Source organism: Amblyraja radiata, chromosome 5, assembly GCF_010909765.2.
Source record: "Amblyraja radiata isolate CabotCenter1 chromosome 5, sAmbRad1.1.pri, whole genome shotgun sequence".
NCBI classification, from domain to species: domain Eukaryota; kingdom Metazoa; phylum Chordata; class Chondrichthyes; order Rajiformes; family Rajidae; genus Amblyraja; species Amblyraja radiata.
This window is the reverse complement of record NC_045960.1, coordinates 12,890,922-12,903,971: the sequence shown is the minus strand read 5'-3', so window position 1 is coordinate 12,903,971 and position 13,050 is coordinate 12,890,922. Positions and strand designations below refer to the sequence as shown.

Below are 13,050 nucleotides of genomic sequence, written 5' to 3'. Positions count from 1 at the left end.
CTACTAATCAATACAAAATGCTGGAGTAACTCAGTGGGTCAGGCAGCATCTCTGGAGAAAAGGAATAGGTGACGCTTTCGGGGCTGAACCCTTCTTCATAAGAAGTCTGAAGAAGAGCTCTGACCCAGAACGTCACCTAGTCCTTTTCTCCAGAGATGCTGCCTGACCCGCTGAGTTACTCCAGCATTTTACATCTATTTTCGGTATAAACCAGCATCTGCAGCTCTTTCCTACACATTCTCCCTGTGATTGCGAGGGTTTCCTCCGGGTGCTCCGGTTTCCTGCCACATCTCAAAGACGTGCGGGTTTGCGTGGATATTGGTCCTCTGTAGACCGCCCCTAGTGTGCTGGCAATGGATGAGAAAGTGGGATAACATAGAATTAGTGTGAAAAGGTAATCGATGTTGGGTGTGGACTTGGTGGGCCGAAGGGCCTGTTTCCTTTCTGTAATTCTCAATGATTCAATGACTCATCTTGAATAAGGTGGATTTTTCAAGACAGACGTGCTGGCAATTATTTCCAAACCCGTAGGCTTGGGAGGGGTTTAAAGACTTAGTCGTAAGAGGCAATGTGTGATCGTTCCACTGGGGTTACCAACATCTTGGATGGTCTGAGAATCTCCTAGAAAGAGAAGGATAGGTCCCAACATCCAGAGGCCATGACCTCACAATAAAAGGTCCTTTAGAAAGGAGATGAGGAGGAATTTCGTTAGTCAGAGGGTGGTGAATCTGTGGAATTCTTTGCCACAAATGGCTGTGGAGGCCAAGTCAATAGATATTTTTAAAGCGGAAATGAACAGATACTTGATTAGTATGGGTAGTAGGCAGGAGAATGGGGTGAGAGGGAAAGATCGATCAGCCATAATTGAATGGCGGAGTAGATTTGATGGGCCGATTGGCCTAATTCTGCTCCGATGACATGAACTTGCTCACGGCAACAACCGTTTCCGTTGCTGCCACTGAACTCCCCCCTCAGCTCAGTACAATCCCTGCCAGCGCCGTCAGTTCCTGCCCAAAGGTACAGGAAGATCTTTCAATCAATCAGTGATTGCAGTGAGGTGAAGGCAGCAACGTACCGTGATGGGCGATTGCCCGCTGGTAGTGTAAGGCAGCCGGGGTGGCGTCAGGTAGTATCTGGACGGTCGCTGCTTCTGTGCAAAGGCGGTGATGGGCATGGTTTCGTGCGTCTCGTTGCTCTGAAAAAGGAGAGAGATTTAACAATTAGGATCTTCATCTCAGCTTCCTTTACAAAATGCAATCACAGTTTACAGCCAGAGTCGTGTAAGAGGTGGTTCGCAGTGTTCACTGCCCAATCCATCATCGGCTCTGACCTTCCTTCCATCGAGGGGATTTATTGCAGTCGCTGCCTCAAAAAGGCTGGCAGTATCATCAAAGACCCACACCATCCTGGCCACACACTCATCTCCCTGCTATCTTCAGGTAGAAGGTACAGGAGCCTGAAGACTGCAACGACCAGGTTCAGGAATAGCTACTTCCCCACAGCCATCAGGCTATTAAACCTGGCTCGGACAAAACTCTGAACATTAATAACCCATTATCTGCTATTTGCACTTTATCAGTTTATTTATACATGTGTTGTAGTCAATGCCTACTATGTTCTGTGTGCTGAAGCAAAGCAAGAATGTCATTGTCCTATCGGGGACACATGACAATAAACTCACCTGAACTTGAACTTCTCTAAAGTAGTTTGCTGGCTTCGACACTGTGCAAACAAGCCCACATCCTAACATAGACCCAGGAACTACACAGAGTGGTGGGGATTGCTCACTCCATCACGGGTACTGAACTCCCACCCATCCAAGGTTATCTACAGGAGGCGCTGCCTCAAAAGACCATTTCATATCAACAAAGGCCCCCACACCACCCTGGCCCACACTCACCGCACTACTAACATCGGAAAGAGATACATGAGGACGGAAACCGTGACCTCCAGGTTCAGTTCAGTTCAGTGTCACATATACAGGTACAGTGAAAAGCTTTTGTTGCGATCCCCGCACACTAACACGACCCTACACACACTTACACACACACTTTGCATTTACACGAAGCCAATTATCCTACAAACCTGTACGTCTTTGGAGTGTGGGAGGAAACTGAAGATATCGGAGAGAGCCCACGCAGATCAAGGGGGAGCACATACAAACTCCGTACAGACAGGACCCATAGTCAGGATTGAACCCGGGTCCCTGGCACTGTAAGGCAGCAACTCTACCGCTGCACTACAGAGTTTTTGCATTTTATTTTATTTGTTGTACTTTTATTCCTTTAGATCCTAGCTCCAAGACTTTGATACACACCTCTCACACACTAAAACATACTCTGGCATTATCTACTTACAAGAACTTCATAGTCGGGCACAGTGTGCGTTCCAAGCCCCGTCCGGTCAAACGTGACTCTGTAGGTTGCGTTAATAGTGTCGACTGCGTCTATTTGTCCCGTAAACAAGCCGTCGTGATCACCTCGAAGTCGTGCTGGAAGAAAGAGAAACTGATCACAACTTGAATGAGGATAAGCCACCAAATATATTACTTTTGTCTCAACAACCTGATACTTGCTACAGAAAACATACCATCAGGTTACATCACAGCTTGGTTTGGGAACAACTCCGCTCATAAATGCAAGAAACTGCAGAGAGTTGTGGATGTAGCCCAGTCCGTCACACACAGACCAGACTCCCCACCATCGACTCCATCTACACTTCACGCTGCCTCGGGAAAGCAGCCAACACAATCAAAGACTTGTCCCACCCCCGGTCATTCCTCCTTCTCCCCGCTCCCGTCCGGCAGAAGGTACAGAAGCTTGAAAGCGCGCACCGCCAGACTCAGGAACAGCTTCTTCCCCTCTGTTATCAGGCTTCTGAACGGCCCTTCCATAAGCTAGGGTACTGTCCGATTCACCTCTACCCCATTGTGGACATTGGACTTTATCACTGGAACTAGTGCGCTACAATGCTGAGAACTATATTCTGCACTCTGTATCTTCCCCTTTGCTCTACCTATTGTACGAATTTGACTTGGTTGTATTTACGTATCTATTTGGATATATGGATTACTGATCTATTTGGATATTACACTAGCACTATCCTGCACACTAGGGACTGTTTACAATTTACAGCAGCCAAGTAGCCTACAAACTTGCACATCTTTGGGGTGTGGGACAAAGTCAGAGCATGGATTCCATGTTCCAGACCAGCCGAGTCCATGTGGACAACATCAGCTGCCTTACCCTCATCAATCATCCTCGTCACAGCACCTGTTACTCCAGCATTTTGTGTCTGCCTTCGGTGTCAACCAACATCTGCAGTTCCTTCTTATACAGACCATTGAACCACTTTGTCCATGCACACCAACCTGGCATTCTGGGCTAGTCCTATTTGTCTGCATTTGTCCATCTAAACCCTAAAGGGCCTGTCCCACGAGCATGCGACTCCATGCGGCAAGCGCGACCTAAAGCCCGCAGCCGCCTCGACGCCATACGCACGGAGGTCGAGTGAATGACGTGAAGTTCGAGTGAAGTCCGACGGACGTACGGGCCGGCAGGCCGTTGCCGCGTGGAATTTTTGAACCCGGTCAGTTTTTCGGAGCCCCGCTCCGCACAACTCCATACGGCTCCGGCGATCGAAGTGGGACCAGCCCCCGCGAAGCCGTACGGCTCAAGCGACGTTAGGTCGCGCTTGCCGCATGGAGTCGCACGCTGGTGGGACAGGCCCTTTACTGTTCACATATCTGTCCAAATGTCCTTTACTAGTTGTCATTGTATCCGCCTCTGCAGCTTCCTCTGGCAGCTCATTCCAGATACTGACCACCCTCAGTGAAAAAAAAGTTGGCCCCGACATCCGTCATAAATCTCTCCTTAACCATGAAGGACTTTCACGTGACATGGACTGGGCAAGCAAATGGATTGCAACTGTGGAGAGGAGGAATTCCTAAAATGTTCAGCACATTAAGGAAGCAGTCTGGTAACAGGCCACATTAGATCTAGCATTGTTTGAGGAGAAAGACTTTATTGAGGATATCTTCTTTAAACGTTGCACCTCTCACCTTAAAGTTATGCCTTCTAGAATTTTATATTATCCTCTTTAGTCAGAGGGTGGTGAATCTGTGGAATTCGTTGCCACAGAAGGCTGTGGAGGCCAAGTCAGTGGATATTTTTAAGGCGGTGATAGATTCTTGATTAGAACGGGTGTCAGAGGTTATAGGGAGAAGGCAGGAGAACAGGGTTAGGAGGGAGAGATAGATCAGCCAAGATTGAATGGCAGAGTAGACTTGATGGGCAGAATGGCCTAATCCTACTCCTATTCCTAATGACATTATGGAAAGATTATGACCGTCTCCCCTATCGATGGCTCTAATGATGTATAACACTTCTATAGGTCTCTCCTCAGCCTCCAACGATCCTAGTTTGTCCAACCTCTCCCAGTTAATCCCCTCTAATCCAAGTAGTATTCTGGAAGACCTCTTCTGTACCCTCTCCATATCCTCCCTGTAAGTGGACCAGAACCATAGTTTCTGGATTAGGTTTATTGTCATGTGGACTGAGATACAGTGAAAAGCTTTGTTTTGGTTGCTATCCACTCAGATCAGAAATATTATACATAAATAAAATCAAGTCAAACTCAAGTACAACAGGTAGCGCAAAGGGGGAGATACAGAGTGCAGAATATAGTTCTCAGCATTGTAGCGCACCAGTTCCACAGACAAAGTCCAATGTCCGCAATGGGGTAGAGGTGAATATGACAGTAGCATAGCTTATGGAAGGACCGTTCAGGAGCATAAGGCTCTGATGAACTAATTTTGCACATGGAGCACTAGTCTCTTGGAATTGACTTACCAGTAACTTTTGTCCCTATAACTAGTGGTAACGGGATTTCGTCTGGGAGGTCTTTGTACTGGGACAGCTCCGTCACTTTCCTCTGCTGCAGGACTCTGATCTTCTGTCGCTTGTGTTGCAAGGCAGACCGCTCCTCCGCAAAGAAAGCTGCCGAACAGCTGCGGCACAGGAGAGAGTGTTACCACTATGCAGGCGGTGGGCCTCCAGCTCAATGGCACCAGTCGCTCGGGTATCACACGCACCAGTCTCATTACAGGGTGTAGCCTAGTGGGGGACCTCAGGGTGACTTTCATTCCCACAGTGCCAGAGTAACTCAGCGGGTCAGGCAGTATCTCTGCGGGCATGAATAGATTTAAGACGGGTCCCGACCCGAAACTATCCATGGCCTCCAGAGATGCTTCCTGACCAGATGCGTTACTCCTGCACATTGTGTCCTTCTTTTATTAACATCTGCAGTTTGTCCCACAGGTCTGTCATCCAGGCTACTATTCAGCCACATAGTGCCCAGTGAATCTGCTCAGAGATATAAACAAAAGCGTCCACTTTAATCTATTTCACATCCTCTTTCCATCTCCTTCATTTATTTGTATGTAATATCTTTTGCATCGTTGATCCCTCCCAGCTTTTCACTCATTTTTCTTGATTGAAAGATACAGCATGGAAACAGACCATTCGGTCCACCGGGTCCATGCCAACCATCGATCACCCGCTCACACCAGTTCTATTTTATCCCACTTACTCATCCACTCCCTACACACGAGTGGCGGTTTGCAGAGGCCAATTGACTCGACAAGCCTGCACGTCTTTGGGATGTGGGAGGAATCCGGAGCACCCGGAGGAAACCCACGCGGTCACGGGTAGAACGTGCAAACTCCACACACACACACACACACACAGACAGACACACCGACAGACACACAGACACAGCATCGGAGGTCAGGATTGAACTCGGGTCTCTGGCACTGTGTGGCAGCAGCTCTTACCAGCTGCGCCACTGTGTGAGCCCCTACCCTTAAGGATTGGACAGGCTAGATGCAGGAAAAATGTTCCTCATGTTGGGGGAGTCCAGATTTATAATAAGAGGAAGGCCATTTAGGACTGAGATGAGGAAAAACATTTTCACCCAGAGAGTTGTGAATCTGTGGAATTCTCTGCCACAGAAGGCAGTGGAGGCCAATTCGCTGGATGTTTTCAAGAGTGTTATATTTAGCTCTTCGGGGTAAAGGAATCAAGGGATATGTGAAGAAAGTAGGAATGGGGTACTGATTTTGGATGATCATATTGAATGGCGATGCTTGCTCAAAGGGCCGAATGGACTATTCCTGCACTTATTTTCTATGTTTATACCACTGTGTCTCCACAAGTGCAGATAAATCACGAGAGGAATAGATCGGGTAGATGCACAGTCTCTTGCCTAGAGTAGGCGAATTGAGGACCAGAGGACATAGGTTTAATGTGAAGGGAAAACATTTAAAAGGAATCTGAGGGGTAACCTTTTCACACAAAGGACGGCGGGTGTATGGAACAAGCTGCCAGAGGAGGTAGTTGAGGATGGGACTATCCCAACACTTAAGAAACAGTTAGACAAGTACATTGATAGGACAGGTTTGGAGGGATATGGACCAAACGCGGGCAGGTGGGACTAGTGTAGCTGGGACATGTTGGCTGGTGTGGCCGAGTTGGGCCGAAGGGCCTGTTTCCACACTGTATCACTCTATGACTCCAAATCAAGATAGCAGCTCTCATTCAGAATGGCATGGAGGGGCTGCTAGATGATTGTTGGGACGGGACGGAAGGGTCTTGGGCTGATGCTGTCCCATGGTGGGTTCAGGTGGATTACAGGAGGGTGGGCAGACCAAGTGCTTTTGCATGGGGAGGGGACTGCAGATGCTGGTTTACACTGAAGATAGACACAAAAAGCTGGAGTAACTCAGCGGGACAGGCGACATCTGTGGAGAAAAGGAATAGGTGACATTTCGGGTCGAGACCCTTCTTCTGACCGAAGGAGAATCTCGAGCCGAAACGTCACCTATTCCTTTTCTCTAGAGATGCTGCTTGACCTGCGGAGCTACTCCAGTATTTTGTGTCTATCTCAGAGTGCTTTTGCGTTGTTCTAGCAAAGCTCCAGAAGTGACCACCTTTCTGCTTCCAATGGAGGTGTCACAGCAGGAGCACACAGACCCGAATGCGGTCAAATCAATGGATCTAGGTAAGAAGCAAAGCCCCCCCCCCACACACCATCAGGAGGGTGGGACAGAGGACTGAGAACCGTGACCTCCGGGTTCAAGAACAGCTTCTTCCCAGTAACCATCCGTCACAGGCTTCCCTGCTCCTGGCCCCAGCTCTGCTGCACCTGCCCCTCTGAGGAGTATTTTTCCAATGACGTTGTGCACAACCACAGCAAGCCAGATCCATGTTAAGTTCTGTTTACAAATACAGGGTGGAAACAGGGCCTTTGGCCCCGAGTCTGCACCGACGAGCCGACACATGCACTTGTTCTATCCTACACACATTGGGACAATTTATACAGAAGCCAATTAACCTACAAATCTGTACGACGTCTTAGGGATGTGGGAGGAAACCGGAGCACCCGGAGAAAACCCACGCGGTCACAGTGAGATTGTACAGACTCTGTACAGACAGCACCCGTAGCCAGGATGAAACCTGGGTCTCTGGCGCTGTGAGGCAGCAAACCTTCCGCTGCGCCACTTTTAGATACAAAAAGACACCATACGCTGCAGTAATCAGCTGGTCAGGTGGAATCAATGTAGAACATGGACAGGCGACATTTCGGGTCTGCTGATGTCGCCTTTCCATGTTCTCCAGAAATGCTGCCTGACCCGTTGAGTTGTTCCAGCACTGTGTGTCTTTTTTGGTATAACCAGCATCTGCATTTCCTAGTATCTCCGTGTTTTGATCATCCCGGCCCTTTGAATGTTCCTTGCCCGTCAGTTGGGTGGCTTGGACAGGTAACAACCTGGCACTGTGCCACAGTGAGAGCAAGTCGACCATGCCAAGGGGTGTGGTTAGTCAGTGCCCTGTGGGCACGTACTATATTCCAGCTGCTTTCCCTGACTCCTGACGACTGCCCGACCACGAGGGGCAATTTCATCCTTCCCAACGGTGGTAAACACTGCATTCACGCCTCTGCCGGCCGGCCTGCCTCCCTCCCTCCCCCAGCACTTACCGTCTGGGTTTCCCCATCAGCCTCCTGATCTTTCCCCACTCCACTCTGGTCAGCTTCCTGGTTTTTAGATTTGGGAAGGACTCCTTCAGGCACACACAGAAATCATTATCCCCCTCGAAAAGCGGCCTAGGAAATGGGACAGACGTGGATTTACACACGCACCAAAGGCAAGGAGCCCAGAGCTTGCAGACCGACCGTGAGAGAGAGTCAAAAATGGCCTACTTGTCAATGTTCGAGTAAAACCACTCGTAGATGCACCACTTGTGGGCCTTGGGCAGCTTCAGCAGGTTCCGGAGCCGCAAGCCGATCTTCTGGGCGGCCTTCTTGTCAGGTGTCGCCAAGACGGCCGGGAATTTCTGTCGAGACATTATAGCTAATTGAAAACGGCCAGAGTATATCATTCAGAACATTGCACTCTCCAATTTGAGATGACTATGTCGCCCAGTGAGTGAGGTGCATCTTCAGTGTAAACAGCAAACAGGAACAGGTTTTGTGCCTAACTAGATTCAGTCTTTTGGGAAAAATGAGCCAAGTCTTTTGGGATCCATGCCTCTTGCCTCTCAGGGCAACACAGCAGCCCTGCTGGTAGAGCTGCCACCTCACCCCGCGAGAGATGTGGGTTTGATCCTGATCTCGGGTTCTCTCTGTGTTCAGTTTAGTTTAGTTTAGAGATACAGCGCGGAAACAGGTCCTTCGGCCCACCAGGTCCGTGCCGACCAGCGATCCCCGCCCATTGACACTATCCTACACCCACTTGGGACAATTTTTACATTTACCAAGACAATTAACCTACAAACCTGCACGTCCTTGGAGTGTGGGAGGAAACCGAAGATCTCAGAGAAAACCCACGCAGGTAATGGGGAGAACGTACAAACTCCGTACAGACAGCTCCCGTAGTCAGGATTGAACCTGGGTCTCCGGCGCTGCATTCGCTGTAAGGCAGCAACTCTACTGCTGCGCAACAGTGACGGCCTTGAGATTGCACAGTCTCACCATGACCGTGTGAGTTCCTTCCAGGTTCTTTGGTTTGTACCAAGACATGCAGACTTTTCAGTTAATTGACCTCGGTAAAATGCCCCGAGGGGGTAGGGAGCGGATGTTTAAGCGGTATAACAGAACTAGTGTGAACGAACGGGTGATCAACGATCGCCATGGACTCGATGAGCTGAAGGGCGTAATTTGTGCTGTGTATCGAATCAATGATAGTCACGGCATGTACAGAACTTTCTAACATCACTCTTAAATGTCTGCTGGCAGAGCGAACCAGTGCCCAGTTGTGGTTTAGTTACCAAGTTCCTTGGTGTAGCATCCTTCATGGTTGGCAATGCCTAACCAAATGCCTTCAGCCGATGGTGCTGGGGATGACGTTAATGCACCTCCCAGAAGCTTTCGTAGGGTGATGTACTGTGTCTTGGAAAGAGCTGTTCACGGGATGGGGAAGAGGAGATCAAGGTTTCTATCGGGAATTTTACAGGGCCCCGTCTCCTGATAAGTACAGGCAGAACTCAAAAGTCTGCCCTGCCCAAGGATCTGTATGCAGTTAATACACAACACCCTCCACCTTACACAGACTCATTTTGTGTGCTTCATCAGCATGTTGACAGGCACAATTGTGCAAGAGAGGTTTTGTTTAGTGATGCAGCATAGATACAGGCCCTTCGGCCCATCAAGTCCACACCGACCAGCGGTCCCCGTACACGACACTATCTGACACACTAGGGACAATTTACCATCTTTACTGAAGCCAATTAGCCTACAAACCTGTACGACTTTGGTGGGAGGCACCAGGGGAAAACCCAGGGAAAACATACAAACTTTGTGCAGACAGCACCCGTAGTCAAGATCAAACCCGGGTCTCTGGCGCTGCAAGGCAGCAGCTTTACTGCTGCGTCACCATGCCGCCCCAAAGCAGTGTAGAAAATAATGTGAAAAAGGGAAGGAGAGGCAGGAGGATTGACAAGTTTGTTCAGATAGCTTGTTCAGGCTGATGAGCAATGCATTGGCAGCCATGGAAAGAAAAAGCAATTGTGTTGCTTTCAAACCAACTCAAGCTGCAAGCAGCTTGTAAGCCTGTGAATTGCATAGCCCATTCTGAAATACAAGTCCATCATAGAGCAAAAAAAAAGAGAAAAAGTTTCTGGTTGAGACCCTTGATTGATTGATTGAAAGGTACAGCATGGAAACAGACCCTTCAATCCACCAAGGCCACTCTGACTCTAGATCACCCGTCCACACTAGTTCTATGTTCTTCTTCTTCTTCTTCTTCTTCTTCTTGCATATGGCGTGCACAGCCTAAAGTTATAGGACAACTTGTTCTATTTGATCTTATTTGATTGTGAGTTCTATGTTAGACCATTCTCATTTACTCCCTTACGCACAAGGGTCATTTAAAAAAAAATATAGAGGCCAATTAATCTACAAACCCACACGACTTTGGGATGTGGGAGGAAACTGGAGCACACGGAGGAAACCCCACACAGTCACAGGGAAAATGATTCAACCACATAGACAGCTGATAGACGGTGTATGATGCACCCTCTATCATTTGCCGGACTTTGTCCCTTTGCCAGATTTCTCCCCCCCTACTCCATTAGACTGAAGGGGGGGGGTCCAGATCTGAAACATCATCTGACCATTCCATCTTGGAATGACCCGCCGAGTTCCTCCAGCACTTTGTGTATTTGCTCAAAATACCATCTGCTATAGTTTCAGTTTCGTTTTAGAGATAGTGTGGAAACAGGCCCTTCGGCCCACTAAGTCCACACCGACCATCGATCCTCGCACATTTACACTATCCTACACACTAGGGACAATTTACACATGCACCAAGCCAATTAACCTACATACCTGTATGTCTTTGGAGTGTGGGAGGAAACCGAAGATCTCGGAGAAAACCCACGCAGGTAATGGGGAGAACGTACAAACTCCGTACAGACAGCTCCCATAGACAGGATTGAACCTGGGTCTCCGGCGCTGCATTCGCTGTAAGGCAGCAACTCTACCGCTGCGCCACCGTGGCCGCCCTGTTCCTCGCGGCTCCATCGCAAAATAGAGGTGGATTTAAAGCGGAGGAGATCCTACCTGAGGATGCATGGCAACTCGCTGGCTCCTCTTGGGAGACTTAGTGCTCTGCAGATGCCTCTCGTCCTCCTCATTGAAGAGTCGACTCCTCTTCGTGCTTCTTGTTGGCTGGATGGATTGAACATTTTACACCATTGAAGGGATCTGTCAAAGACCCACACCCTGGCTACGCACTGGCCAAGCATTGGGAAGAAGGAGCTCGAGAACTGTGACCTCCAGTTTCCAGAATAGCTTCTTCCCGGCAACCATCAGGCGCTTGCTCACACACTTCACAACACTGACCACCACCCAACCTCACCAACGATCTTCAATGGACTTTGCTTTGGATTACACCATGTACTTCAGTTCTGCGCTATCATGGTCTAGCTACCTCATTACAATTATCTATTTATTATATTTGTGTGTGTGTGTGTGTGTGTGTGTGTGTGTGTGTGTGTGTGTGTGTGTGTGTGTGTGTGTGTTTGTGTGTGTGCGTGTGTGTGTATACATGCACAACGATATCTACATGTAAACGTACGTTAGTGTGTTTACATATATATGCGTACGTGTGTGTGCGTGTGTGTGCGCGTGCATACGTTACGTGTGTGATATTGCATTAAACTTGTAAAGTTGCAGCAAGCAAGAATTTCATCGTTCTGTCCCTTGTACACGATAATGACACACTCTGACACTCTTACATCAAGGTATATCCTGCTGCCACTGCACCATTGCTCACAACCCCATTCATCTGTTTACAAACTGATTCGAAGACAAAGTCTCTCTGCTCCGCAGTTATTTAAAGCAGCTCGACAGCTTGCGACCCACCTGGTACAGAGCGATTGTGAGATCAGACTGCCTTTACAGCAAGACCCCCACTGTAACATTAGTCCATAAACCACTCATGTTGCAGGTACAACACACACCGTTCTCTGCCACATTTGCTCAATTACATTTTCTGTTACATGCACTTGCACAAGCAGACCTCTGACCTGATAGATTTGTGCAGTCCCCCCCAAGTGAAGTGTAAGATACATCCCAGCTGATGCGCTGTCCAAGGAACTGGTGCGCTACAATGCTGAGATCTGCACTCTGTATCTTCCAATTTGCATTCAAAACGGTACAATCAAGCCAAACAAATTTAGGTTTATTATTATTGCGTATACCGAGGTACAGTGAAAAGCTTAGCTTTGCAGGTTATTCAAATCAAATGTTGATATACATAAATACAATCGAGTCACGGCACCTCAGGTAGCGTCATAGAGAAAAATACCAGCGTGCAGGATATCATTTGCACAGGATTGTAGTGTTACTGAATTACAGAAAATGTCCAATGTCTACAATGAGGTTGGTTGAAAGATCGGAACCACAGCCCGGATTATGGAAGGACCGTTCAGAAGCCCGAAGGGGGGGGGGGGTGGTGGTGGAGGGGGGGAAGAAAGGTCCACGATTCTTTTGCTTGTTATCGCGTATGGATGTTTTTATCTGGAAACCATTCAAAACAAAGTTTTTCACTGCATCTCGATCAGCCTTACAATAAATGAGATGTCTTTAGGGCAATGCCTGACAAAATGAAGATGGATCGTTACACGTTACAGGATGCAAGAAAAAGGAAAGTAAAATAGAGTATCTTACAGTCTCAACAGCCGAGCAGGAGTTCCTTCCTTTCCATGGAGGAGTCTTGGATAATGCAATGCACTTCTCATTCCATGTGCTGGACAAGCTACCCTCTGTTGAGGTAAGAAAATGTCAGTCAGGACTGAAACTATCTTTGAAAAGACACAAAATGCTGGAGGAACTCGGCGGGACAGGCAGCATCTCTGGAGAGAAGGAATTCCTGCACCTGCAGTTCCTTCATACACATAGAAACTATCTTTGTGTGTTCATCCACTCCCACACGGGTACCAGACAAAATACAGGCGGTTGACAATTATTCAGACACTTTTAACAGGCTCA

At 48.3% G+C, this 13,050-nt stretch overlaps 1 protein-coding gene across 2 annotated transcripts in view; it reads right to left on the bottom strand.

The window, feature by feature from the left end:
• The window catches only part of lin9 (lin-9 DREAM MuvB core complex component), a 67,353-nt gene that overhangs the window by 13,438 nt on the left and 40,865 nt on the right, over positions 1-13,050 (bottom strand). For both annotated transcript variants that reach the window (XM_033020628.1, XM_033020629.1), the window contains exons 3-9: positions 12,730-12,824; positions 11,119-11,226; positions 8,260-8,393; positions 8,038-8,163; positions 4,851-5,008; positions 2,358-2,491; positions 1,076-1,195 (exon numbers count right to left, since the gene is read on the bottom strand). In XM_033020628.1, coding sequence (XP_032876519.1) covers positions 1,076-1,195; positions 2,358-2,491; positions 4,851-5,008; positions 8,038-8,163; positions 8,260-8,393; positions 11,119-11,226; positions 12,730-12,824 — 875 coding nt within the window. The remainder of the gene's footprint in view (positions 1-1,075; positions 1,196-2,357; positions 2,492-4,850; positions 5,009-8,037; positions 8,164-8,259; positions 8,394-11,118; positions 11,227-12,729; positions 12,825-13,050) is intronic.